Source organism: Artemia franciscana, chromosome 1 (assembly GCF_032884065.1).
Source record: "Artemia franciscana chromosome 1, ASM3288406v1, whole genome shotgun sequence".
NCBI classification, from domain to species: domain Eukaryota; kingdom Metazoa; phylum Arthropoda; class Branchiopoda; order Anostraca; family Artemiidae; genus Artemia; species Artemia franciscana.
In genome coordinates this window covers 15,746,775-15,772,288 of record NC_088863.1, presented here as the reverse complement: position 1 = coordinate 15,772,288, position 25,514 = coordinate 15,746,775, and the positions used below count along the sequence as shown (strand labels likewise).

The following is a 25,514-nucleotide window of genomic DNA, read 5'->3' as shown; positions in this document are numbered from 1 at the left end:
TTCAATAGAGGTGAATTTTACTTCATCTTTTGAACTAAAAATTCTTTTTAACATTTTTTTAGTCAAGATGTTGAATCAAATAAAGTGAAGAGATTTATGCATGTCCTTACCATAGTTTTTCCAAGGTCATCCACCCTCACTGAATATGCTGCTTGATCGCTTTGCCAAGCGAATTTTCTTATTTTAGCCTCCTGTTTTGCAACTCCGTCTTTTCTTTGATAAGGCCAGTTTATTGTTCCCATGTGTACTCTCTTACTTGTGATCACACCTCTGAATTGTAATCCCATGTACTTCGGGATTAGGTTTGAGTTGTGGTATCGTTAGCTATTTGGTTTGGAACAAGGGTCAGTAGTTGTGAGTAAGTTTATCCTGAGCAAGCGCCCCAGCTTGAAATGGGTACCTTGAGAAATCCGGGAGAGGTAAACAGGAAGGGCGTGTGAAACAGGAAAGGGCACAGGATGGGTTTCCCTCCCCATTGAACTTTGTGACTTAAGAGCCAGGAAATAGAAATCATTATCCCCGGTAGGGACTATAAAGTCCAGTGCCGTATTCTTTACCTCTTTTTATATGAACTTTCTTAAAATGTTCGTACCCTGTGAAATGTGTGATTTTGGGACAAACTGACAGCTTTGACTTGCACCAAAAGGACGAAATATTTATTTAGTTTGATTCACTAGTTCAAGATGTATTCATTAGTCGAACCAGAATTATTACATTACTAGAAGGGTTTAAATTTGCTTAAATCTGATTAAAATTTTCTTTTTTCGCTTTTTTTGCTTATTTTTAACGTTTTTAATCTAAATAAAGAGGAAAAAAAATCAATTTCAAACTGTAATTTGATAGATGGATCTAGCTAAATTCTAGCTATCGAATAATAACAAAATGTCTTGTTTTACCTTAAAATATTAAAATTCGTAGGACTACAAAAGAATAACATACCAATAACTTGCACAAAAAACATAAACTTTTAGCGCACTGGAATAAGCGGCGACTTGTATCCAGCTTATTAGACTAGATTTCACTGAAATCACCAACTACGTCCAACATAGACTTTTATTCTTTTATTTATTTTTTTTTCTCTCTTTACGTGCAACTAGGAGACAAGGGTTAATTCCCATCCAATTAATGATTTAGCTTCCTGGTTAAAACCTATATTTAACTGATTCTTAAATAATGCATGTCTTGATTTTTTTTTTTTTTACGCTTGCCTGATTTTTCCGCTCATTTGAACTTGAATATGGACTAATAAACTGGAAGGAATGGGAAAGCACTATATGTCGCTCGGATACATGAAAAACTAAATTTGAATAGTGAAAGCTAAAATGTTGTAGTATTCCTGCTCCCCCTTTTTTTAATACATGAATATAACTTTTTGGATGAATTGATAAATCTAGATTTTTTCTACTCTTACTTTTGTGTAAATTGAGGATTCTAAACATTATGCCTTCCCTTTTATGAATTACTACATTTGAAAGATAGAGGAGAATAAGTAAAAACTGCAAATCCAATAGGTTCTAAGTTAGAGCCAATCCTTTTTCTTTTTCTAAACGGTGTGTGTAATTTTAAAATTAAAACAGGCACCAAATTGATGAAAAAGGTACAATATACCTGTTCTGTTGTGAAACTTAAAAAGACGCTAATAGTAGAAGAAACAGGACCGATACGATACGAGCAAATCAGGACCGATACAAACAAGACCGATACGATGCGATAAAGAAAGATATGAGCATATTTTTCTGCTTTCAAAAAAAATACAAAATAGGGAATTAAAAAATACGTTCCCTAAAAGTTTGATAGAAGTCACTCCTTTCTGTTTGGAAATTTAAAAAAAGGAGTATTCTTTTACAACTTCACAACTGCCATAAACACTTTCTTATAGGTAAGGATTATTGAATTAACTTGTAGATAAGGCCATCGAATGTCAGGAATAAATCGCTACCATGTAAAGCATTACCATGCCATTGATTACCATTGCATTACCATTACCATACTATACCATTACCATAAAGAGATAGCATTACCATTACCATGCCATTTGATTATATTTAAAGCATTTAGACCAAACAGTTCTATATTATATCCTCCACAATTGAAATTGCTTGTGTTTGGGGTGCCAATATAGCAAGAAACACAGCTCTAGACAATACTTGTTTTCAATTGACATCTAGAAGGATCGTTTTTTATGTATTTGCTCCCTTTTTGGGTGGTATGAAATCCTCCTAAGAGGCATTGGAGACCCTTAATAAGCATGAATATATCTTAAAGGATTTTTCTTTCAAAATACATTTTAGATTTTGGTTACTATGGACTAAACTTTGTTCCTTACTTGGCTGCGGACAATATGTATATTTTGCTTCGTTCAACTCTTAGAAAGCTTGAGCTTACACGGGGGGTATACGTAATCTTTGTCTAAAAGGGAGGTATTGAGCTGAAAATTGTGAGAACTTGTCACTTAAGATATGTATTAATCTTTCAAGTTTAGGAGACTCAGAAATAACCAATCTCAAATAATATTAAAGGGCATAACTAAATTGGAAAGTCAAGTGTTTTTCAGGGGGCTCTTAAACTTGAGATGCCCTGAGAACCTGTTTCTTAATGTCTGCGGTACTGTAACAGATTAAAGAGATTTGTAAGTAACTGACATCAAATGAGACTAAAAAGTAAAAGCAAATTGGGAAGTCAATTGCTTCTCAGGGGCCCATAAACGTGATAGGCTCATAGAGAGACCCTGAGAACCTATTAGCTAAGATACGCGCTGCTGTAATAGATTTATTAGAACTCATCAAATAAGATTAAAACAGAAAAGTAAATTGGTAAGTCAAGTGTTTCTCTGGGCCCCTAAACGTAATGAGATTGCGTCGGAGAAAAAGAAATCTCTGGTAAGTATTCCTTTTCTATTCCGGCATAAATACCAGGAAAAAATAGCTTCCAAATAATGGTTTGCTGTGTCTTTGGTCGGATCTATTCCCTTTGGCTAGTCTTCCTAACTTTTGTTAATGGGACTATTGTTGTCAATCCTGGAAAATCTGTGAGAGGTTCCTAATCTACTTAGCGTAAGCCTAGAAATAGCTAAGAAAAGAAGTATTTTATCTCATGTCGGCTTATTTTCCAGACTTTGTTCAATCTTCACATTAGGCTAGAAAATGTGTAGACATTCCAGATTATCTCTTAAGAAGCCTCTTGTTATATAACACTGCTTAATTATAATTGTCTTCTAGGAAAAAAAGACCCATCTTCTTAAATGTTTAGACAGGAAGAACACGCTGGAGGTCTTCCCGGGGGATTGCTTAGGGATAATTTTAGGAGTGATGCTTAATTACGAAGTGTCAAATACCACTTTTTGAATAAAAGGGTTTTAATCCACTTTGATCCTGTAAGAGCAACACGCTTGCTGAATTTTGATTAAGTAGCCTACAATAGAGAAATAGACGATGATAATGATACCGATTACCCCGAGCTTTATTAAAAATGAGCTAATGCAAGTTTGTAAAGAAGACCTAATCTTAAAAGAATCGTTAGTTAGCAATATCTTGTTAAAATAAATGCTAAAGTTTCGATTCTTTCAAAGGCGGCTGTTTACTCTTACCATTACCTAAAAGCATATGTTTTCACTTATAAATGAATACAAATGTTGTTTCTTGAGGATTTATTATCCATGGATGCTAGCCTAATTAAAAATTGATGAAGTCTACTAGATCGACTAGCAAGTGGTGAGAATAGTAGCAGAAAAAACTTATTTTGAAATTTTAAACTTATTTTTGTAGAACACTGAAACGTCTAAACAACTAACATCTAGTAGGCTGCTTTTATTTAATTTAAAGTCCAAATATATTTATTAAAAATTAATACGCGTCTTAAAGTAAATTCGCCAGACAGTATTCATGTTTAGTCGATACGCCCATACACGTTTGCAAATGACATACTTACACCTTGAGGCTTTGGATCAACCATAAATGCAACCATGATTCGATGTTGACATCGGTGGACTGTACTGTGTCAGTCAGTAACAATCTATTGGTCGAAATTTATACACGCTTATGCTTTACCGCACGGAATAGACACAAAATGTTTTGTAGGGATTGGGACACTGTGTATTAATTTTATTACTCATATATAGAAATCAATATACCTTACATGCGTCGATTATAGGTTTAGGACATATTTGAGCCGGGGTTAAGGGCGTGAAAAAAAAGTTTGACAAAAAAGCTTGCAGAATTCCTAATTTTTTATTATTTAGGGTCGAAAAATTCTATTGACCCTTTCTAGCATAATAGTAAAAACGGAAAAATGTTCGTAGAAGTAAAATCCTTGAAATGTAAAAATGTCAGTTGTTCCATATTAATTTTCCGCTTTTTTTTTCTTTTTAGATATTTATATATCTAAAGGAAATTGCAAGTTAAGCGACCCCTATTCTCTGAAGGAATAGTATATTTTTTGTCGTTTTTTCCTGTAGAAAAAGTATATTACTGTCGCTAACAGGAATGACAGTAGAGTTAGAACGCTCCCAAAAGAGCGATAGCCGGAAAATAATAGTTGTTGCGCTATTTTCTATTACGTTTTTATGGTTGTTTCTATGCTTCTTATTTCTTGGGAAAAACCTTAGTTAATTAAGTTATAGAAAAAATACGAAACCAAAAAACAGCCATTTGTTTTGAATCGGACCATGTATTTTGAGTCGGAAGATTATATTGCAATAAATAAACTGAACAAAAAATCAGGGACAAAAGTAATTGAAAAGAAATAGATACGAATTTTCGAGAATACCTCATTTTAGTTGGTAAGAATATGTTAATTATAGCTTATTTTCAACATTTCTTTGTTTTAGATCTATGTTGATCTCGAGGGAATCGAAACTAGTGTGTATATACTTATGGTTATGTTCGCATTGTGATTTTCTTTTCTTCTTCCATTCGTACTCCGATGTAATTCCAGTGAGTTTTCGGGTAATAAAAGTACTTACTTACTAACTAAAGTGACAAAGAATCATCATTTGACGAATAGCTAGTATATATTTCTATTCTTTTTTCCAGTAACACAGATATTAACCCTTACCATCAGGGTTGATCGGTTGAATCAGACCACTCCTCTAAGAGCAATATCAGAGGCAACACTATAGCGTTGGCTATAGTAAAGGCCATACGTTTTTATTATCCAAGTTTTATACGTTTTACGTTTTATTAGCTCCAATGTTTTATTAGTTATTATTTTTTCTCCAGAGGCCAATCATATGGAATGGTTGTTCGTATAACCTTCGGGGGGGGGGGGGGCTCATTTGATTGGAAATTTGAAGTTCTAGTGCCCTTCTTAACAGTCAAAAAAGATCGGAAGACAACTAGCCCCCTTACGCCCTTTTTTCCCCAAATGCATTCGATAAAAATTTTGAGATAGTCATTTTGTTAAAAACAGCTCAAAGTTCAGATAACAAAAACTCCGGTGTCGACACAACCACACGGGGTCCGAAGGCAGGCGTTGTAAGTTGTACCCTGGGGGCACATTTGGTTCTTATGGAAGGGATGCTCATATAAACTTCAGAGAGAGCTCATTTGATTGGAAATTGAAAGGTCTAGTTCACTTTGAAAGAAACAAACCCTTCTTCCCCAAACCCATCCGTTAAAGATTTTGAGATAGCCAACACTAAATAAGAAAACTCCAGGGTCGACATGCACCACCAGAGCTCGGGGGCAAGTGTTTTAAGTTATGCCCAGGGGGTGTATAAGGATTTATGTAATGGTTTGTGGTATAAACTTCAAAGGTAGCTTATTTGATTAAAAATTGAAAATTCTAGCTGATTTTGTATGAGTCAAACGGGATCAGCCGGCATCTCCCCCCCCCCCCACACACACACAAGCACACACACACGAACAACCTTGTTTATCCAAATGCATCTGATCAAAGTTTTGATTTGTCAGTTTGTTTGAAATAGTTAAACGATCAGATAACAAAAATTTTGGGGTCAACAATCCCTCCCCCTTCCCTAGAGCCCGGGGGAAGGGTTGTAACTTATGCTCTGGGTAACATTTTTAGAGAAAAAGTGGCATATTATGACTAGTGCAAGAATTGTCTTGAGTCATAGATAATGTGAAAACAAAAGGAATGTAAAGAAAGCGGAGAAAGTATTTGAATATGAACTAAGGAGGTGGGAAGTGGAGGTCATTGATAAAATTGCCGAGGATCCGGAAGATAAAGGTAGTGATTTTTGAAAAAGAGGAGTTACCTAACGTTTTTAGGAAAACCTTAGTTAAACCAATGTGTAAGAAAGGTGCTAAGAGTGAGCGTGGTAATTATCGAGGCATTTGTCTGGTCTCTGTAGGCTGTAAATTACTTAGTAATATTATACTTTTTAGACTGAGAGATGGTGTAGACAAAGTTTTAAGAGAAGAATAGTACGGTTTTAGAAAAGGTAGAGGATGTGTCAACCAAATTTTCACTCTTAGGTTAGCAATGGAGAAGTGCCTGAATTGTCTAACACCTTTGGTTCTCAGTTTTATAGATTATGAGCAAGCGTTCGATTCTTTTGATAGAAGAGCTATAGCAGAGGTATTATCCTTGCATGGTACACCAGACAAATACATTAAAGTGATTGGTGCTATGTACGAGAATAACACTGTTGCGGGTAAGGTAGGAAATGAGGTCATCACCCCCCCCCCCACACACACACACGAACACCCTTGTTTCTCCAAATGCATCTGATCAAAGTTTTGATTTTGTCAGTTTGTTTGAAATAGTCCAACGATCAGATAACAAAAATTTTGGGGTCAATAACCCTCCTCCCACCCTCCTTAGAGCCCGGGGGAAGGGTTGTAACTTATCCTCTGGATAACATTTTTATGGAAAAAGTGGCATATTATGACTTGTACAAGAATTGTCTGAGTGATAGATAATATGAAAACAAAAGGAATGTAAAGAAAGCGGAGAAAGTATTTAAATATGAACTAAGGAGGTGGGAAGTGGAGGTCATTGATAAAATTGCCGAGGATCCGGAAGATACAGCTAGTGATTTTTGAAAAAGGGGAGTTACCTAACGAATTTAGGAAAACCTTAGTTGTGTCAACCAAATTTTCACTCTTAGGTTAACAACTGAGAAGTTTCTGAGCTGTCAAACATTATGAGCAAGCGTTCGATTCTTTTGATAGAAGAGCTCTAGCAGAGGTATTATCCTTGTATGGTACACAGACAAATACATTAAATCTGTACGAGAATAACAATGCTTCGGGTAAGGTAGGAAATGAGGTTAGCAGCTTGTTTTCTTTTAAATCAAGAGCTAAGCGGGGTTGTGTTCTTTCCTCTTTCTATGGATCATTTTGATGGACTTTGTCTTAAAGAGCACAGGAAAGGCAATGGAAGACCACGGAATCAAATGGGGAGGAAAAAATCGCCTGGACTTAGATTATGCTGATGATTTAAGCATCCTATATGAAAGTATGAGCAATATGAATGAACTTGAGGTTTTGCGAGTTCGGGGTGCTGGAATAGGTTTGGAAATTGATTTTAAGAAGACTAAGTCACTAAGGCTAGGAATAAATGAAGATGAAAAGGTGACTTTGGGTAACAGAGAGATTGATCAGGGGGAGGCTTCACTCACCTTGGTAGTATTATTAGTAAAGACGGTGGGCGCAGTGAAGATGTTAAAAGTAGAAAGCCAAGGCTCAGTGCATTTTTTCATAGTTAAAGGAAATATGGAAGTATAGGAAGATAAGTCTGCAAACCAAGACTAGAATATTGGATGGTACAGTGATGACAGTGGTCAAATATGACTCTGAAGCATGGGCGCTCTGAAAAGTGAATGAAAATATACTAGATGTTTTCTAGAGAAATTGCCCACAGATTGTTTTGGGTACCCGGCTGACTGACCGTATTTCAAACAGTAGGCTGTACGAAAAATGTGGTTCATTTCCGGTTTCTAGGGCTATAAGTAAAGAAAGGTTGAGATGGCTAGGGCACGTTCTGCAGATGAAGGATGACAGATTGCCGAAGATTGTCCTTTTCGGCCAACCTTCAAGGGCGAAACGGAAAGTAGGTCGTCCTCGTCTGGGATGAGAGGATGTCATAAAGAAAGATTTAAAGGAAATGGAGAGCTTCCTGGGAGGGTGTAAAGAGGGAGGCTTTGAATAGATTGGGATGGAGAAGTATCATGCGTAGCTGTGTTGGTCTCAGTCGGTTTGGTGCTGAGGTGAGTTGTTAGTATTAGTAGTTATTTGCTGAATACAAATAGTGTTAAATATAAAATAACAGCACTTAATATAAGAAACAAGTAATAGGACTTATTAAATAAGTGCTATCATCGTTGTATGAGTAAATATAATCATAAAGCATCGGTGAAACTGTACTCGATCTACTCTGCGACTACTCTGTCTTATCTTTGTCTGATTTGTTTCAGATTTTCCTCAAAATAGATATCCGAGCTCTCCGCTCCGTATTTTTTCGCTATTCGAGATTTTTACTTCATTTGCCACTATGATATAAGAATAGAAAAATTGTGTATAAATTTAGTGCTCCAGATATAACGGCAAAACTGGCCCTGTTGCAAGACGGGCTATCCGAGTCTTCTGTTTTAAAGTTTCAGCCGTTTCATTGTCTTTTTTTTTATTCCAGTTGATTGTTTTTTATTTTATTTGGGCTTTTTTCTTGTTATTCATTGCTCAACCTTTGTCTTGTTGTTTATATTGGGTTAAAAATAAACTATTCTTGTATAGTCACACTTGTAAATTAAATTAAATTTTCGCTCTGCTATAGTACCACTAACATATCCTGTGGTTTTCGTAATTTGAAAGTTTGGCTATGCTGAATTTTCAAGTGTAATTTTAGGCATACTTTTTCAAAAAAATTTTTAAGTGCAAGCTTAAAAAAGTGGTTTCCTATATGTATAATGAGTGTGGCGAAAGATATAAAGACACAATATTAGTAGACCTTAGTGGGGACCAAATTAGTGATGATATAGGCTTTTCAAATTTCTTGCCATTTCAGTTTTCAAAAATTCAAAAATATAAATCAGTCATAAATCTTAGTTTTGTCTGTGGGTTGGTGACTGTAAAGTGTTTTGGTTGTTAAAGAACAACTTTTCTATACGTACGATGAATCTGACAAGTAATATAAAGACATAGTATTAGTAGACGTTACTGGGGATGAAATTAGTGATGATATAGGCTTTTCATTTTTCTGTAAATTAAGGCCATTTCAATTTTAAAAAAATAAAAAGATAGATTAATCATAAATCTTGTTGTTTTTTTTTGTCAATACGGTCGTGTGACTTGTTATTAGACTCATTGGCTTTGAATTAGATTGCAACTTTTTATTTGTCCCGATTTAAACTTAATAGTCGGATGTAAATCGTAAATATCATTACCCCTTCTGGGTTAATTAGGTTTTTACTGGAAATAATATCACAGAAAAGTCTGGTAGAGTATTATGTTTCATTTTTGTTTTTTAACGTGTCTCATGGGAGTTAGAAGTAATCTGGCATAGAACCACCTATCTGCTGATGAAAGACATTCTCCAATCAGAATTTTTTTTTTGTTGAAGTAGCAAGTAATCTGTTTTTAATTAGAGTGCTTTGTTATCAATTCAGCATCTTCCCAGCTCATGTCAATCTTGCTTTATCGAAACCTAACTAACTTTTAGTAAAAGGATAGGAGCTAGAAAGAGAGTCTGATAGAAAAACAAATAACGACTTTTACATCAATCAGAACTGTACGAGACACAAGAGAATTGCAAGTTATCTGAGCATAGAAGATGAAATTGTTTCTCCGCATAAATCTGGTGAAATTAAAAAAGAGACGAATTTATGTATAGTAGTTGCCAATCTGATATACTTAATGCAAGCAAATACAATTTATTATTCTAAGTCACTAAAAGGGAAAATTCTATTAAATGTAATTTGATTTTTTCATCTGCAAATATTTTACTTCATTTACTTGACTTGAAGCTTTTGCTCTTGAGAATCGCCAGCATATAAGGAACCAGACTGCAGTGTTGTTACTAGTCTCCATAGTGGATTTTCCTAGGCGAGGGTTGGAGCTACGTCGGGGTCGATGCTCTGGGTAGTAAGTCGACCGTGGATTATGTCCCCCCAGCTTGTGCTTGGTCTACCGGTGGGGTGTTCCCACTTTCCCAGCCGTTTGCGGTTGGGTCCATGTCAAAGATTAGTCGGGCGGATTGTTTGAGTGGGCTGGCGAATTAGATGACTATACCAACGTAGCGTGCGAGGCTCGAGCTGCTCAGACAGGCGTGTTAATTTCAAGGACTTGAAGATACAAGTTCTGCACCCTATCAAACCATATAACTTGTTCACTTTTGCGGAAATGCTCCGTCTGGACAATACATAGCTTCATCATATGCGATCGAGTCATCGGCCAAATCTCCAACGAGTACAGCATAACGTTAGCTACCGAGCCAGAGCATATGCATGCTTTCGTGTGCGGCTAATCGGGATTTGTGAAATATTGCTCTTAGGAGACGGCCAAAAACGGTACGCTTTTTCCGCTCTTGCTAATGTCTGCATCTGGATTTCCACTTAAGTAGACAAGTGAACCAAGGCAGGTGACTGCTTGACTATTTAAATCTTTTGGTATTATCGATTAAGTGGGCTATAATTTTGGTCTTAAGACCAGTTTACTTTAGGGCCAAATTTTTTCCAATAGACGCTAGTGTCTTCAGTGCCGTTTTTTAGCTCACAGAGACATTCGCGTATTATTGCCACATCTATGTGGTTATCACATCTTCTAGCTATTCCTATTCATTTTACCATTTTTCTACAACTTTCCTATTCAAAACACATGACCTGATCAAAACATGGCTAGATTTCCTCTATTTTTCTCTCTTTTTGTTCCAAAGTTAAGAAATAGCCCCAAACTCAATCCCAAACTCAAACTCAAAGTCTTCGTAAATATATTCATTTAGAAATTCGATCCTTTAATAGGTGGTTCAGCAATTGTATTGATAACAAAATGCGTTTATTAGAGGGTATGGGGTGGGATTAGGACATAATCTACTGTTTAAGTCCAATGCCTGTCAATGCCCAAGACAGAAGTTCTTAGTTTATATTGTCTTCTCTGAGTTACCTTTATCAATATCATACATTTCATCCCTGTTGTTTCATTCCTGTTAACCGTGTATTTATACGGTACACTACTATTTATAAAAAAAGTTTTTTTTTAACTGAAAGTAAGGAGCGACATTAAAACTTGAAATGAACAGAAATTATTCCGTATATGAAGGGGGATGTCCTCTTCTCAGCGCCTCGGCCTTTATGCTAAATGTTTTATTGTTTTAAAAAGTAGAGTTGTGACAGTGTCAAACTTTAGTGCAAAGAGCGAGCCGTTGAGGAGGGGAGTGCCCCTTTCATATACAGAATAATTTTTTTTTCGTTTTATGTCTTAATGTCGCTCTTTACCGTCAAGGAAAAAAGAACTTGTTTTAAAAAAATTAATTTCTGAACGTTTTTCAATCAATGCGGGCTCGAATTGAGCTCAGCGTACATGAAAAATTAAAACGAAATTTGCATACTAATTTTGGCAGATTTACTCTGTATATGAAGGGTTGCCCCCTTGTCAATACCTTGCTCTTGACACTAAAGCTGTTAGCACTTTTAAAAAAGCTTCCTATAATAATTAAACGGCCCCGTGTTTTAAGAGCCGCTCTTAAAAAATTAGGACAAACAGTCAAACTTTAGCGTAAAGAGCAAGGTATTTAGGAAGGGGTATCCCTTCATACATGGTATAGTTGCTGCTTGTTTTAAGTTTTAATCTTGCTCCCTACTTTCAGTTTTAAAAACTTTTTTTATTTAATTTCTGATCATTTTTCAAATAATGCCGGTAAATCTAGATCGCCCTCCATGAAATATACCCCCCCCCCCTCCTCCTCACGTAAAACTCCTCTATGGAAATTTCATCCAAAGTAAAGCTGAAGCACCCCCCCCACCCATTAAATTATCTCCAGACAGTCCAATCCTCACTGAAAATCCCCCCCCCCCCTTCGAAAAATCGCTTGCGGACGATTCAGCCTGAAAAGTTCTCCTTAGCATTCTTTCATTTGAATAAGACATTAATCTCGAATCAGTTACTCGATCACTCTAGAAAGGTCCCCTTCCATGGCAATTATTTCTTGGAAACCAAAACACAGGGCAAATATCCAACGGAACATCTCCACATGTAAAATCTGGCAAAAAAAAGTCAAAAAATTAAAGAATTTTGTATAGTGCTTCTGTCAAATTCCCCCCAGTGTAACATTTCCCTTGGAAAATTTACCCCCAGAAGTTCCCCTCCCCAAGGGAGATTCTTCCTATAGAAATCCACCCCAAGCACAACACCCCCCCCCCCTCTCCCCGAAAAATGTCCATTGTATGTGACCTGTCATGTACGCTCATTTATTTTGTACCGTTTCAGGTATTCTTCAAATATTACCATGATCTCGAATGAGAAAAGGGTTACTTCATTTTCACTCTACCTACTTTTTGCATCTGACTCTTTATCCCTCCGCCTCCATTTTTGTCCTACATGGATTACGAAGTATGTTTATAAAGAGAAACAGGACAGAATCTGCATGTCAATTACGTTGCTTAGCTGTGCCCAAACGACAGTTTTTTTCCTTTGTAATTCGTCTTAGTTAGTATAATTTATTTCATCCTTTTTAGCTTGTTGCTGAGCTCTATGAAATCGTACCACCTATTCTTTTGGAAACAGGAAAAGTGAAGAACCCATGGCCTAATGTTGACGCTCACTCTGGTGTTCTTCTCCAGGTATTCAGGCTAATTTATTTTATAGGGTCTACCAGGCTTATAAACAGAAATTAAAGGGAGAGAGGCATAGGTTTTTCTGGCCTCTTGCGCCCGGGACAAAATTTAAAAAGAAATTTCATTTATTGACAAATTATTTTCCCTGAATTGAAAGTTGTTTTTTTTAATTATGTTTCAATTTGTTAGTAAAATAATTTAATTATTATTAATTATTTCTTATTCGTTTTATTTTGTTAATTAGTTAATAATTTATTCATTATTTTTATTCTTAACTACCTCCTCTAGTTAATTTCAATAAAAATAAAATTTCAAAAATTACAAAATAATTATAGCTGTTAGATTATGTATTTGAAATTTTGCGCTCCTAAAACTTTTGCTACCAGGGCAAGTGCCCCCTTTGTCTCCCCCCACCTAAAACTGCCTCTGGGGAGATGGAATAAGTTAGAAAAAAATATGAATTATTCGGATAATGTAATTTGTTGGGTATTCATAAATTTCAGTGGAATTTGGCCGTGTTGTTTCTGCGATTGCAAAAGGTTTATACTCTACTTAACTGTTATTTGGTATATGCGGCAGCATTTAGATTGGATGCAATATTAATGGCCATAGCCCTCTTCTTATCATTATTGTTTCTAGGGCTTAATATTTATAAACAAAGCAGTAAAAATGAAAAAGAATGCTTCTTGAATATTTTTAAAGGCTAATAGCCTCATTCCAGTTTATTCTATAATAAAAAGTAATTATTACTACCGTGTCATTTTCAAAACGTTTCACTTAGCTAAGGATGAAAGAGAAAAAAAAAAAAAAAAAAATTATACAAATTAAAACCATCCCGTTATGTATTAATTGAGTCGCTTTGAAAGAGTCAAATTTAAAAACATGTGTGAATGATTCTTAATTAACTGCACAGCTTTTCCATCCTTGTTTCTCAGGTCTCGACCTAAATTTATTCTAGGCTGAATGTGGCCAAATTTTCTTATTTTTAATTATCTTTCTCTTCTACTGTGAAAGCACATCTGATTGAGGTTCGTTAGGGGAATTGGTCTTCATGTGGAATAAATATTTTGTGGAGTTCGTGACCTAGTCTAGGAAATAAATCTGACAAATGACCCGTTTGGTAGTCGATAAATGGCCCCTCGACTTCTGCAGTATTTTATTGCGTCGCTTTCTGGAATAGCTACTATTTAAAGGGACTCAAAGAGTTTTTACAGTAGCCCACAGAAGTCATAGACATAGTCGTAATTGAAACAGGTGAAGGTTAATTCGGGTTAGTAACATGAGACATCAAGATGTTGTCTTAAAACGGTCTAGCGATCAATACTTACATATAATAGTCTAAGAAACTACGGGATTCTACCCTTTGAATCGTATTACGGGATCACATATCACTTTTAAAATAAACTACAAGATTCTAGACTGCTGAGATTCTACTTCGTAGTGCTAGGAACCGTGCTCCCCCACACGATTTTTTTTGTAATTTCCTGTGTTTTTCATAAAGATCGTCTATTTTTGTCTTTTTTCTAACTCTTGCCCCTCCACAAGGAAAAAAAGTGTGTGCATGCCTACTATTAGATATTTTTATAGAAATTTTATCAAAATCACTTAGATCAACACGCAAGGTCAGTCCCAGGAGAAAGGGACAAAAATCTTAAAACTACATAAAACCACCATCAACATAAAAAAGAATGTTGTCTTGAAACGATCGAGTGGTCAGGTTGCACGTTATTCAGGTGTCCAGTCCTTTGAATCTTGTCACAGGATTATGTGTCAATATAATAGACTGGAAGATATTATGCTGAAATTCTACTTTACAGGAAGCATACAAAGATTTTACTTGGGGTTTCTTCAGGCACTTGCGTCCTTCTCTCCCCACGCCCTTTCCTATGTTTTTCATGAAGATTCCTTTTTTTCTAACGCTTTCCCCCTCCGCACAAGGAAAAAGATACTGCGTGCATACCTGCTACTAGGTATTTTTATAGGGCTATTTTTAAAACCACCTTGCACAACACACTAGGTTGGCCCCTGTAAAAAGAGGCAACAAGTCATAAAACTACTCTAAAAGAGCTCTAGTCCTTGGCACAAGACCGACTGAATGGGAGGTCTAGCGTTACTGCCTTATGCGCCTCTAGGCACCTAAATCTGAGTAAGTAAAATTACCTTCGGAAATGTTTTCTGTTCCAGTATATATAACCAGACTGAAGTTTTAGTCAGTCTTGTGTTCATTCTAATTAAATCTTAGTTAGATTAAATACCCTGGTGAAATAAAGAGGAGGTGACTATAAACAAAAAATTGCTCTGGTTCCGTGATGCTTGTGCCTATTGCGTAGAGTTTGGGAGTTTTTCGTTTTGCATGAAGAAAAGAAGCCTTGGAGATTACGTAACATTTGTTTTGTTTCAAAAATCTAGCTGTAGAAATTGAAGTGAGAATCCAGTCCCATAGTTTATAAATGGGCTTAACAGCTTGGTGGTATTGTATTTTCGTTCTTAGTTGAAAAGAAGTTTTTTCTTATTAGAAAAGGAAAATGCGAATACTACTAAATGCTATACTACATGGCATTTTAAGAAGCTGCGAAAGACCTGGGCTGCTCGTATTTTTTTAGTTTTCCTGTACGTAATTTAGAAATGAATAATGTTGAAAATATCCATTTATTCGATTCATAGATATTTAGTCACCCACCATTCTTGTGCATCTCCACTGCAAACATTCCTTGCCACCTTAATAAGATTCAAAGAATCATTTCTGCATATACAGCAGTACCTCATTGGTCAAGTGATTCTGAAGTTGAACAAGCTGGACTTTGATTATAAATTAAGAAAACAATGCAACGCTGTTCAAACTTATAATTGGAGTCCTTACCCAATAGTTTAATGCAACCGCCTAAAGCTGAGTGGCTGGATCAAATGTAGATTAACTTTGTTAACTATCCCATTGAAGAGTTGTGATATCAAAATATCGCCTGAGATCGGAGGTTTGAAAAAATGGGTAGGGAGGGTGCTCTAATTACCTGTATTTGTTATGGGACCAGGTGCGAATGTATCTTGACATCCAGAAGATTCCATACCATTTAGTCCAATCTGGCATGTTTATGTGTGAGTTCTTTACCTAGAAATCTCATCTTCTGCCAAAATTGTGAAATCCGCCAATAGGCTCCGGGCAGTTTTTGACAAAGGCCCACCAATTCATCAGTTGATAGCCTGGTTGCATACGCTTATCTTAGAAAGGAACATCTAGAAGCTCTTGCAAGTTGGGTCGTTGGGTCTTCTCAGGAGGTGCCGAGCCAGTGCTATATTCTTTGTATGGTAATCGTGGCGAAGGACTCAATGTTACAGCAGCGGTGGCACACATTTCTTTCGGGGTTTTTGTGGTGAGTATCGCACCCTTGAGAATTTTGTAGACAGTGGTGGTCAAAAACTTCCATGTCTTGGTGATGAGATTATTCGCTCTATTATTATATAAAGTTTATTCGTTCTATTTTGTACTCCAAGGTCAGATCAACTACGAGAATCCTTCAGTGATCCAAGGGAAGTGAATTTTTCAACTTTATCTAGTAGTTGTCTGAAAGCTAGGAGCTGGTAATTCAACTCTATATTTAGTTCCATGCCTTTATTTTTGGTCGTATTGGTCTTCATGCCCAGCAGCTGAGAGAAATGTGCTATTTTATTTTGTATTGTTTTTACTTTCCTGGTTGAGCAACTTGTGGGATAATATCATCCGGGCAATCCAGGTCAGATAGATTGATACCCATGCCAATAACAACGCCATCTAAACTCGAGGGTAATTTCTGGAATTCAGTCTGTACCGTTCTTAAACAAAACAGAGGATAACATGCAGTCTCTGTTTTTCTTCACTTTCCGCATCAGGCAGCTCAATTCCTTCACCCAGAACTCTTACAGTCGATTTGCTATTCTCACAGCTGACCTTGAGCACTTCTACGAATTCAACCAGCCTACCATCCTCTAACCTAATTTTTCAAATTTTTTTTCGGATTACATAGTTGAAAGTTGCAACAAAATCTAAAAGCACATTAATTATGACAAGGCCTTAGCTTTTGCATTGCTGGTGAATAAGACGAAGAGCGAAGATCTGGTCAATACAGCTTCTCCCTCTTTGAAATCCACACTTGATTTTCATGTGTTCGCTCATCTTTTACTGCCTCGAAGGAAACTGCTCCATGTTTCTTGATTGTGGACATGTTTGTAAAATGGGAACTGGAACTATTCCGGGGGACATACATCTAGACACCATGACAGCAAATAGAACAAACCATTTACAATACTAACGGCTATGATGAATTTTAATGAAATCTATCTGTTAAGGTTGAAGAGTTCTATTCTGGACAGGTTCTTTGCCAAAGAAAAGCAAAAATTGGCAGAGGAGAAAGAAGATTCGACTGAGATAAAGGGTGAAACCCCAGAAGAGCCTTTCGACCTCCCTTTAAGAAAAGCTCTTTTCTTTTCCTTCTATGCATATTATCATATCTATTGCTACAGTATTCATCGTTTTCCAGGTGTATACAAATATAACCATGCCAAATATGCATTATTCTGAGTCAGAGCACGCTAATTCGCTCCGCTATTTCTACACCAAATACGGTTCTTATTTCCGAACAAATAGGTATTGGACCATATTTTCGTAATAAATTGAAAAACAAAACGATAGCAGGGATTCCTCTGTTATTCCCTCTAAAACTATGCCAGTGGGGAAAGGAAACCCAGACTAAAACTGACATTAGTGACAGTGTTAGGAGGCTACATCATAAGTTGTTGATCTACTGTCAGCGATGGTTGATCGTGAATGATTTAATGTAATACTAATATTTGATTACTTGTGGCTTGTTGTTCATTATCAGACGCATCGTTTAAAATGTAGCCTATTGTGTTTCTATTAAAACATTATTAAATTTTTTTTTATGTAAAGCTAAAACAGCTGAGAAAGGCCTGAGATGTTCAAAATTTAATATCAATATCAGATATTTCCAAATGTACGCATGTTGAAGATATACAGTTGTTCAGTTCTACCTGAAGTACTTGTTAAGAGGGATAATGGGTTTTACCGACTGGCTGGTCATTTTTACTGACTGATTTATTAAATATTACAATCATAGCTACTTAATTTTTTTTTTTCTTAACAGCTGAGACAGATCTTTTTCATTGATTTTTCGTCATATACTTTCCCCTATACAAAAATTTGAGCCAGTAAAATAGTGATGCTTCACGCCACTATTTTTACACACTCAATTCTTTTTTGCCGATTGGCTGAAAACAATGGGTGATGAAATTAAGTTAGGAAACAATTCATAACAAACCTTTTGCGCTTGATGAGAGCTTGAATCTCCATTCCGCATTTTTATGGCACTTGGTAAATCGGAAAAAATTGAAAAAATGAGGTATTTTTAACTTACAAATGGATAATCGGATCTTAATGAAATTCCATATTGGAAGTATATCCTATCTCAGAGCTCTTATTTTCAATCCCGACCGGATCCGGTGATATTTGGGGGGGGGACCTAAAATCTTGGAAAACGCTTAGAGTGGAGGGATCGGGATGAAACTTGGTGGGAAAAATAAGCACAAGTCCTGGATACGTGATTGACATAACCGGAATGGATCTGCCCTCTTTGGAGGAGTTGGGGGAGGGTTAATTCTGAAAAATTGGAAAAAATTTGGTATTTTTAAGGTACGAAGGAGTGATCGGGTCTTAATGAAACTTCGTATTTAGAAGGACCCCGTAACTCAGATCTCTTATTTTAAATCCTGACCGGATCCAGTGTCGTCGGGGGGAGTTGGGGGGAGTCGAAGATCTTGGAAATGGCTTAGAGTGGAGAGATCAGGATGAAACTTGGTGCGAAGAATAAGCACAAGTCTAAGATACGTGACTGACATAGCTGGACTGGATTTACTCTCTTTGGGGGGGCTGGGAGTGGGGGGGGGGGGTAGTTCGGAAAAATTAGAAAAAATGAGGTATTTGTAACTTAGGAACGAATGATCAGGTCTTAATGAAATTTGATATTTAGAAGGACCTTGTGCTTTAGAGCTGTTATTTGAAATCCCAACCAGATCTGGTTACATTGGGGGGAGTTGGAGGGGGAAACCGGAAATCTCAGAAAACGCTTAGAGTGGAGAGATTGGGATGAAACTTGATGGGTAGAATAGGCAACTGTCGTAGATACGTGATTGACCTAACTGGACTAGGTCCGCTCTCTCTGGGGGAGTTATGGGATGGGGTTCAGTGCTTTGGAGAGTTTGGTGCTTCTGGACTTGCTAGGGCGATGAAAACTGGTAGGCATGCTAGGGAGCTGCATAAATTGACTTGATAAAGTCGTTTACTCCGATTTGACCATCTGTGGGGCTGAAGGGAGAGGAAAAATTAGAAAAATGAGGTATTTTAACTTACGAGTGGGCGATTGGATCTTAATGAATTTTGATAGCTAGAAGGTTCTCGTGACTCTGAGCTGTTATTTTATATCCCGACCGGCATTAAGCCTCTGATTTTCCTTTTAAGTCAATCTATTGATTCTTAGAATCTTGCTAGAGCTCATGCCATATGAGCTCTTAGCTCTTGTTAACTTTTGATTAGTTTGCTTGTGATGATTGTGAGAATTTCAGATGATGATTATGATGGTTCTATTGATTCCTTTGTGATTCTAGTTGGAAAGGGCTGGTTTAATTGAAAGAACATAGGAAATAACACACACATTTTCTTCTGTACTAGCTGTCACTTTGCGTGAGTTCTTGATAAGACTTTTTTATTTCTTAAATTTCTTTTTTCCACAACTTGAATTTCAACCTGGTCTATACTTTTGAGCGAATTTGAGAATTTTTTTTATAATTTTCTCTTTAAATCAGGAAAAACAGGAAAATTTCGCTGTTAGATAAACCAAATACACAGGGAATTCTAGTCCTCAAATTAAGATTTTTGGAATTAAATCAATTTCGTGGAAGTGAATAAATATTGAGAACCTAAGTCTCAGACGGGCAACCGAGCTTTGGAGTGACAAGTTGTTATAAAATTATGGGAGTGAAAAGTTATGTTTAACGTGACGTAACTTAACCACTATGGATAGAAAACTATGTACGCAGTGTGAAAGTTGAACAAGCATCTGTGAAAAGGAGCCTGCGGCCAATTGTTCAGGTTTCCCTTTCTTCATATTCATAAATCCTGATCAAACTGTATATTGGTCGTTCGCAAAGTTCTCCTCGGAAGGCAAGAGAGTAAAGTTGTTTTTTCTTTTTTTATTTTTTTAGTATATTTCTTTAACTTCATTTTTTTTTTTGTAACTTACTATTTCAGCGCTTGTAAAGTCTTAGTCTGCTCTCCAAGTTTAAACCCCTCTTTTCACGAACAGTCCGTAACTAGAGCTCCGGTATTTGAGAAAACAAATTGCATTTCATATCATGATAGTTTTGCGTATTTTTTATAGGTTAGTGCTTGTGCATGTAATTTCGTTAATTTTCTCCCCCCCCCCCTTACCCTTTCTGCAAATCCTTTAAAAAGGTGTTTTCTGGTAAAATAGAGTGATTCATTATGTTTTTTATTTTCATGATAGAAACGAAAAAGAGAACTGTGTCGATAAATTTCCTTCAACACAGAAAGACACTTAACAAGACATTAAATAATAGACACGGAAGATTTATTTCGTTTGTATATAAAAAGTAAGTTCTATTTAAGCTAGAGTTTTCCATTAGGAAAAAAAAAACAATATCTGACAATTATTTTGCTATCTTCGGGGTTATGAGTTTCTGAAGGGCTACTCATGGACACTGTCTAATAGTGGATAGTTGTTTTTTTATATTTTTGTCGAAGCGAGATGAAAAACGGATTGTGAAGAACCTAAATGTGAGGTCTACTTAACTATCGTAATATTTTTCTAAACTGTGAAGGATATTAAATTCGTTAATATCTTTTTCTCCTAGACCTTCAAAAGAATAAATTATTCTAAGTATTTTACGTTTACTATATGAAGGGTTCAGTTATTTTTATGAGTCCAAAAACTTGGGTTTCGAGATATACGGTTTTAAAGTTAAGTGAATAAAATTAAACCAAACTAATCGAGCAATCTACTAATAAATATGTTATTCATATGTTGAGTTTTCTGTAAAAATCGTGACGTTTCTCTGCTACAGACGCGGTTCTACTCCAAAAATGTACGAACGTCATTAGTAGTTTCCAAATGCAGCAAGTGCAACACTAGTTATGGTTTTTTGTACGTAGCAGAGGGGAGGGGGTCCTCTTTTTTACCCCCCCTCCTATAGTATGAGAAATTAGCAAGAAATATAATTTTAATGCTTCAACATGCGTTACAGTCTATTATTAGGTTTGGGACGGGGGTCAGTGGTGTGACTCTGTAAGCTCAGCCAGTGTCGACCCAGCTCTAAATGGGCACCTGGAGAATTTTGGGGAAAGGTAAGCAAAAAGGGTGTGCGAAAGCACAGGGTGGCTGGCCCCCATCCCCCCATTGCACTTCCTGGCTAAAGGGCCTTGTGACGGATATTAGCACCGCCGATTTGGACTTTCAGGGTCTAGTGCCGTATCCTTTACTTTTTTTATCTTATGTGGAGTCTGGAACAAAAAAAAATAAATAAATCCCTCTTTATCGAATTCCGTTTGGGGAATATGTACAATACCAACAGAAAAATTCAAATATAGCAAATCAGCTAGTCGAGATTGAAATGAAGTTTATAGAATTTTGCTAGCTGAACTATGGAGCGTTTGTAACGAATTGTTTAAGATTTTTAATCGCGTTTTTCTCTGAGTGAGTCTATGAGCAGTTGTACTATTTCCTTCTCTTGTCGCGAACTGCATCCATTGTGTTCTGTCTTCTATGTATGGTTGAATATACTCCAACCACTTCTTGTTCCGCTCTTGACCATGCTTCTTGAACCCCCTAATGCTTTGAAATCCTTTCTGACGGCACTATGCCAAGAGTTTATCTAAACGCAGACAATTTGAGTATTTTTCTTGATGTCATGACGTCCAAATGGACCTTAGACTAGAAGTAGGCGACCTTAGATGACCTTAGATTAGAAGTAGTGCCTTTGTAAAATTAATTATTTTTTTATTGGACCTTTAACTTTTGCCTCGGTTTATCTTTTGTCATTATGAAAGACAAATCGCCAAACCTTTGTTTCTTTTAATCATTCAGGTGGTGGGACAAAACATTCTTTTTTTCCAACGATTTATCTAGTCCAGGTTTTTGATTTTCAAAGGCATGGAAGGCATCTACGACCACTTTTGTTTCTTTTAATTGTTCGGATGGTGGGACAAAAACTTCTTCGTTTGCCTTGGCTTATCTTTTGTCATTATGAAAGATATATCTCCGAACCTCTTTCTTTTAATTGTTCAGGTGGTGGGACAAAAAGTTTTTTTCTTTCAAAGATTTATCTAGTCCGTATTTTTTATTTTCAAAGGTATAATAGGAAGTGATGACCTTATCCATAGCAAAATCCAAAACCAAATCTTGTATCTATAATTTTCGATTTATTTGGTTCGTTTTCCCTCGGCTTATCTTTCATCATTGTGAAATACATATCGCCGAACCTTTGTTTTTCTAACAAAGGTATGGTAGGCATTGATGACCTTATCCATGTCAAAATCCCAAACCCAATCATCATTGCTATCGTTTTCAGTTTTGACACGTTTTGACTCTCGCTGTCCAGGTTGATTTTCACTGACTCGCCCACATGTTCGGTGTCGCATGTCTTCTAGCCGTTTGCGTCTTTTCTCTTCGTTTTCATTTTTGACCTGCTCACATGCTCGGTGTCACATGTCTTCTAACCGCGTGTTTTCGCTCTTCATTTTTATTTTTGACTTGCTCACATGCTCAGTGTCGCATGTCTTCTAACCGCGTGTGTCTTTGCTCTTCATTTTCATTTTTAACACGTTCTAATTGTCGTTTTCGCATATCATCTTACCGCCCATGTCTTTGTTCTTCATTTTCATTTTTGGCACGTTTTTGGATTTCGATTAATTCAGACTATTTAGCAATGACCTTTTGCTTTGGCTGTCCGTATCGGTGTTGTTGCAATTGATGGCTCAGGCTCCGAGGGTGGCGCTTCGCGCCACCCCAACACCTAGTTGGTGGGGGCGCTTCGCGCCCCCCAAGCCCCCGCGCGCGCAAGTCGTTACGCGCCATATTAGTTACGCGCCATTGTAGTTGTGTCCCTGTGTCCCACCTGTGAATATAGATATATATATATATATATATATATATATATATATATATATATATATATATATATATATATTTATTTAACTACGTAAAACTTGCGAATATACAACATTCTTGGCTGTCCCATTGTCTGTGCATATAAATAGATTGTCAGGTTTACCGACTCTTGAAAAACAATCTGTATTCAGATCTATACCTCATTATTCTAGTGATTGCCCTTGAGCTTTGTTGATGGTGATTGCTAATCGAACATTCCCTGTGTCCCCGTCGTCATTTATATATCCCCCTGTGCCCCCGGCGTTCCCCTTGTAGTTGTTTCCCTGTGTCCCGGTCGTCATTTGTGTCCCGGTGTCCCAGTCTGTAATTTCTCTTTGAGTGTCGCGGTCGTCATTTATATTCCCTGTGTCCCGGTCGTCATTTGTGTCCCGGTGTCCCGGTCTTTAATTTCTCTTTGAGTGTCCTGGTCGTCATTTATATTCCCTGTGTCCCGTTCGTCATTTTTGTCCCGATGTCCCGGTCTGTAATTTCGTCAGTTGACAAACATGACGTCAGTCGACACACAAACATGACGTCACTCGACAGACACACAGACAACTTATTTTTATATATATAGATATATACATATATATTGTGATTCCTCGGCACGCTTTCTGTTCTTACTTTCTCCATCAGCTGCAAGCCTGCTTTCTTGCTGTTCTTATGATTCCTCGGCACGCTTTCTTTTCTTACTTTCTCTATCAGCCGCAAGTTTTTTGGCATAGACTCTTTGAGCAGCTTCCTCGGCTGTTGCCATTGTAGGTTCTTCAGTCATTTTACAATTAAACATTTTTCCGTCCACGATCTTCTTACAATTAAAAATTTGTCTTTGAACGATTTTCTTAAATGGCTTTAATGACGTCATTGTCATAACAAACATGACGACAAATAACTTCATGACGACATGATGATATGACGTCACTTGACAGACATAACCCATAGACAACTTATTTATATATATATATATATATATATATATATATATATATATATATATATATATATATATATATATATATATACTAGCTGTTGGGGTGGCGCTTCGCGCCACCCCAACACCTAGTTGGTGGGGCGCTTCGCGCCCCCCCAAGCCCCCCCGCGCGCGTAAGTCGTTACGCGCCATATTAGTTACGCGCCATTGTAGTTGTGTCCCTGTGTCCCACCTGTGAATAGAGATAGATATAAATATATGTTTTTAACTACGTAAAACATGCGAATATACAACATTCTTCGCTGTCCCATTGTCTGTGCATATAAATAGATTGTCAGGTTTACTGACTCTTGAACATGCAACATATAATTGTCCATGGGAAAAACAATCCGTATTCAGATCTATACCTCATTATTCTAATGATGTGTCCCTGTGTCCCGGTCGTCATTTATATTCCCTGTGTCCCGGTCGTCATTTGTGTCCCGGTGTCCCAGTTTGTAATTTCTCTTTGAGTGTCCCGGTCGTCATTTATATTCCCTGTGTCCCGGTGTCCCGGTCTTTAATTTCTATTCGAACAATCCCTGTGTCCCGGTCGTCATTTATATATCCCGCCTGTGCCCCCGGCGTCCCCATTTTAGGTTCTTCAGTCATTTTACAATTAAACATTTTTCCGTGAACAAATGTCTTAAATACCGTTAATGACGTCACCGTCAAAGCAAAAATGACGACAACTAATTTCATGACGTCAGCCGACACAGAAACATGACGTCACCTGATCCACAGACAGACAGACAGACAACTTATTTATATATATATATATATATATATATATATATATATATATATATATATATATATATATATATATATATATATATTATATATGTGATTCCTCGGCACGCTTTCTGTTCTTACTTTCTCTAACAGCCACAAGCCTGTTTTCTTGCTGTTCTTGTAATTCCTCGGCACGCTTTCTTTTCTTACTTTCTCTATCAGCCGCAAGTTTTTTGGCATAGACTCTTTCAGCAGCTTCCTCGGCTGTTGCCATTGTAGGTTCTTCAGTCATTTTACTATTAAACCATTTTCCGTCCACGATCTTCTTACAATTAAAAATTTGTCTTTGAACGATTTTCTTAAATACCTTTAATGACGTCATCGTCATAACAAACATGACGACAACTAACTTCATGACGACATGATGACATGACGTCACTCGACAGACATTACCCACAGACAACTTATTTATATATATATATATATATATATATATATATATATATATATATATACTAGCTGTTGGGGTGGCGCCCCAACACCTAGTTGGTGGGGCGCTTCGCGCCCCCTCCCAAGCCCCCCCGCGCGCGTAAGTCGTTACGTGCCATATTAGTTACGCGCCATTGTAGTTGTGTCCCTGTGTCCCACAGGGACCCATATATATACATATATATAGATATATATATATATAGATATATATATATAGATATATATATATATATATATATATATATATATATATATATATATATATATATATATATCTTCTATCTATATATATATATAAATAAGTTGTCTGTCTGTCTGTCTGTGGATCAGGTGACGTCATGTTTCTGTGTTGACTGACGTCATGAAATTAGTTGTCGTCATTTTT

The 25,514-nt window shown here is 36.7% G+C and overlaps 1 protein-coding gene across 1 annotated transcript in view; it reads left to right on the top strand.

Moving 5' to 3' along the window:
• Nucleotides 1–25,514, top strand: part of LOC136026266 (probable citrate synthase 2, mitochondrial) — an 86,663-nt gene that overhangs the window by 48,883 nt on the left and 12,266 nt on the right. Inside the window, exon 8 of the mRNA XM_065702657.1 lies at nt 12,629–12,733. Coding sequence (XP_065558729.1) covers nt 12,629–12,733 — 105 coding nt within the window. The remainder of the gene's footprint in view (nt 1–12,628; nt 12,734–25,514) is intronic.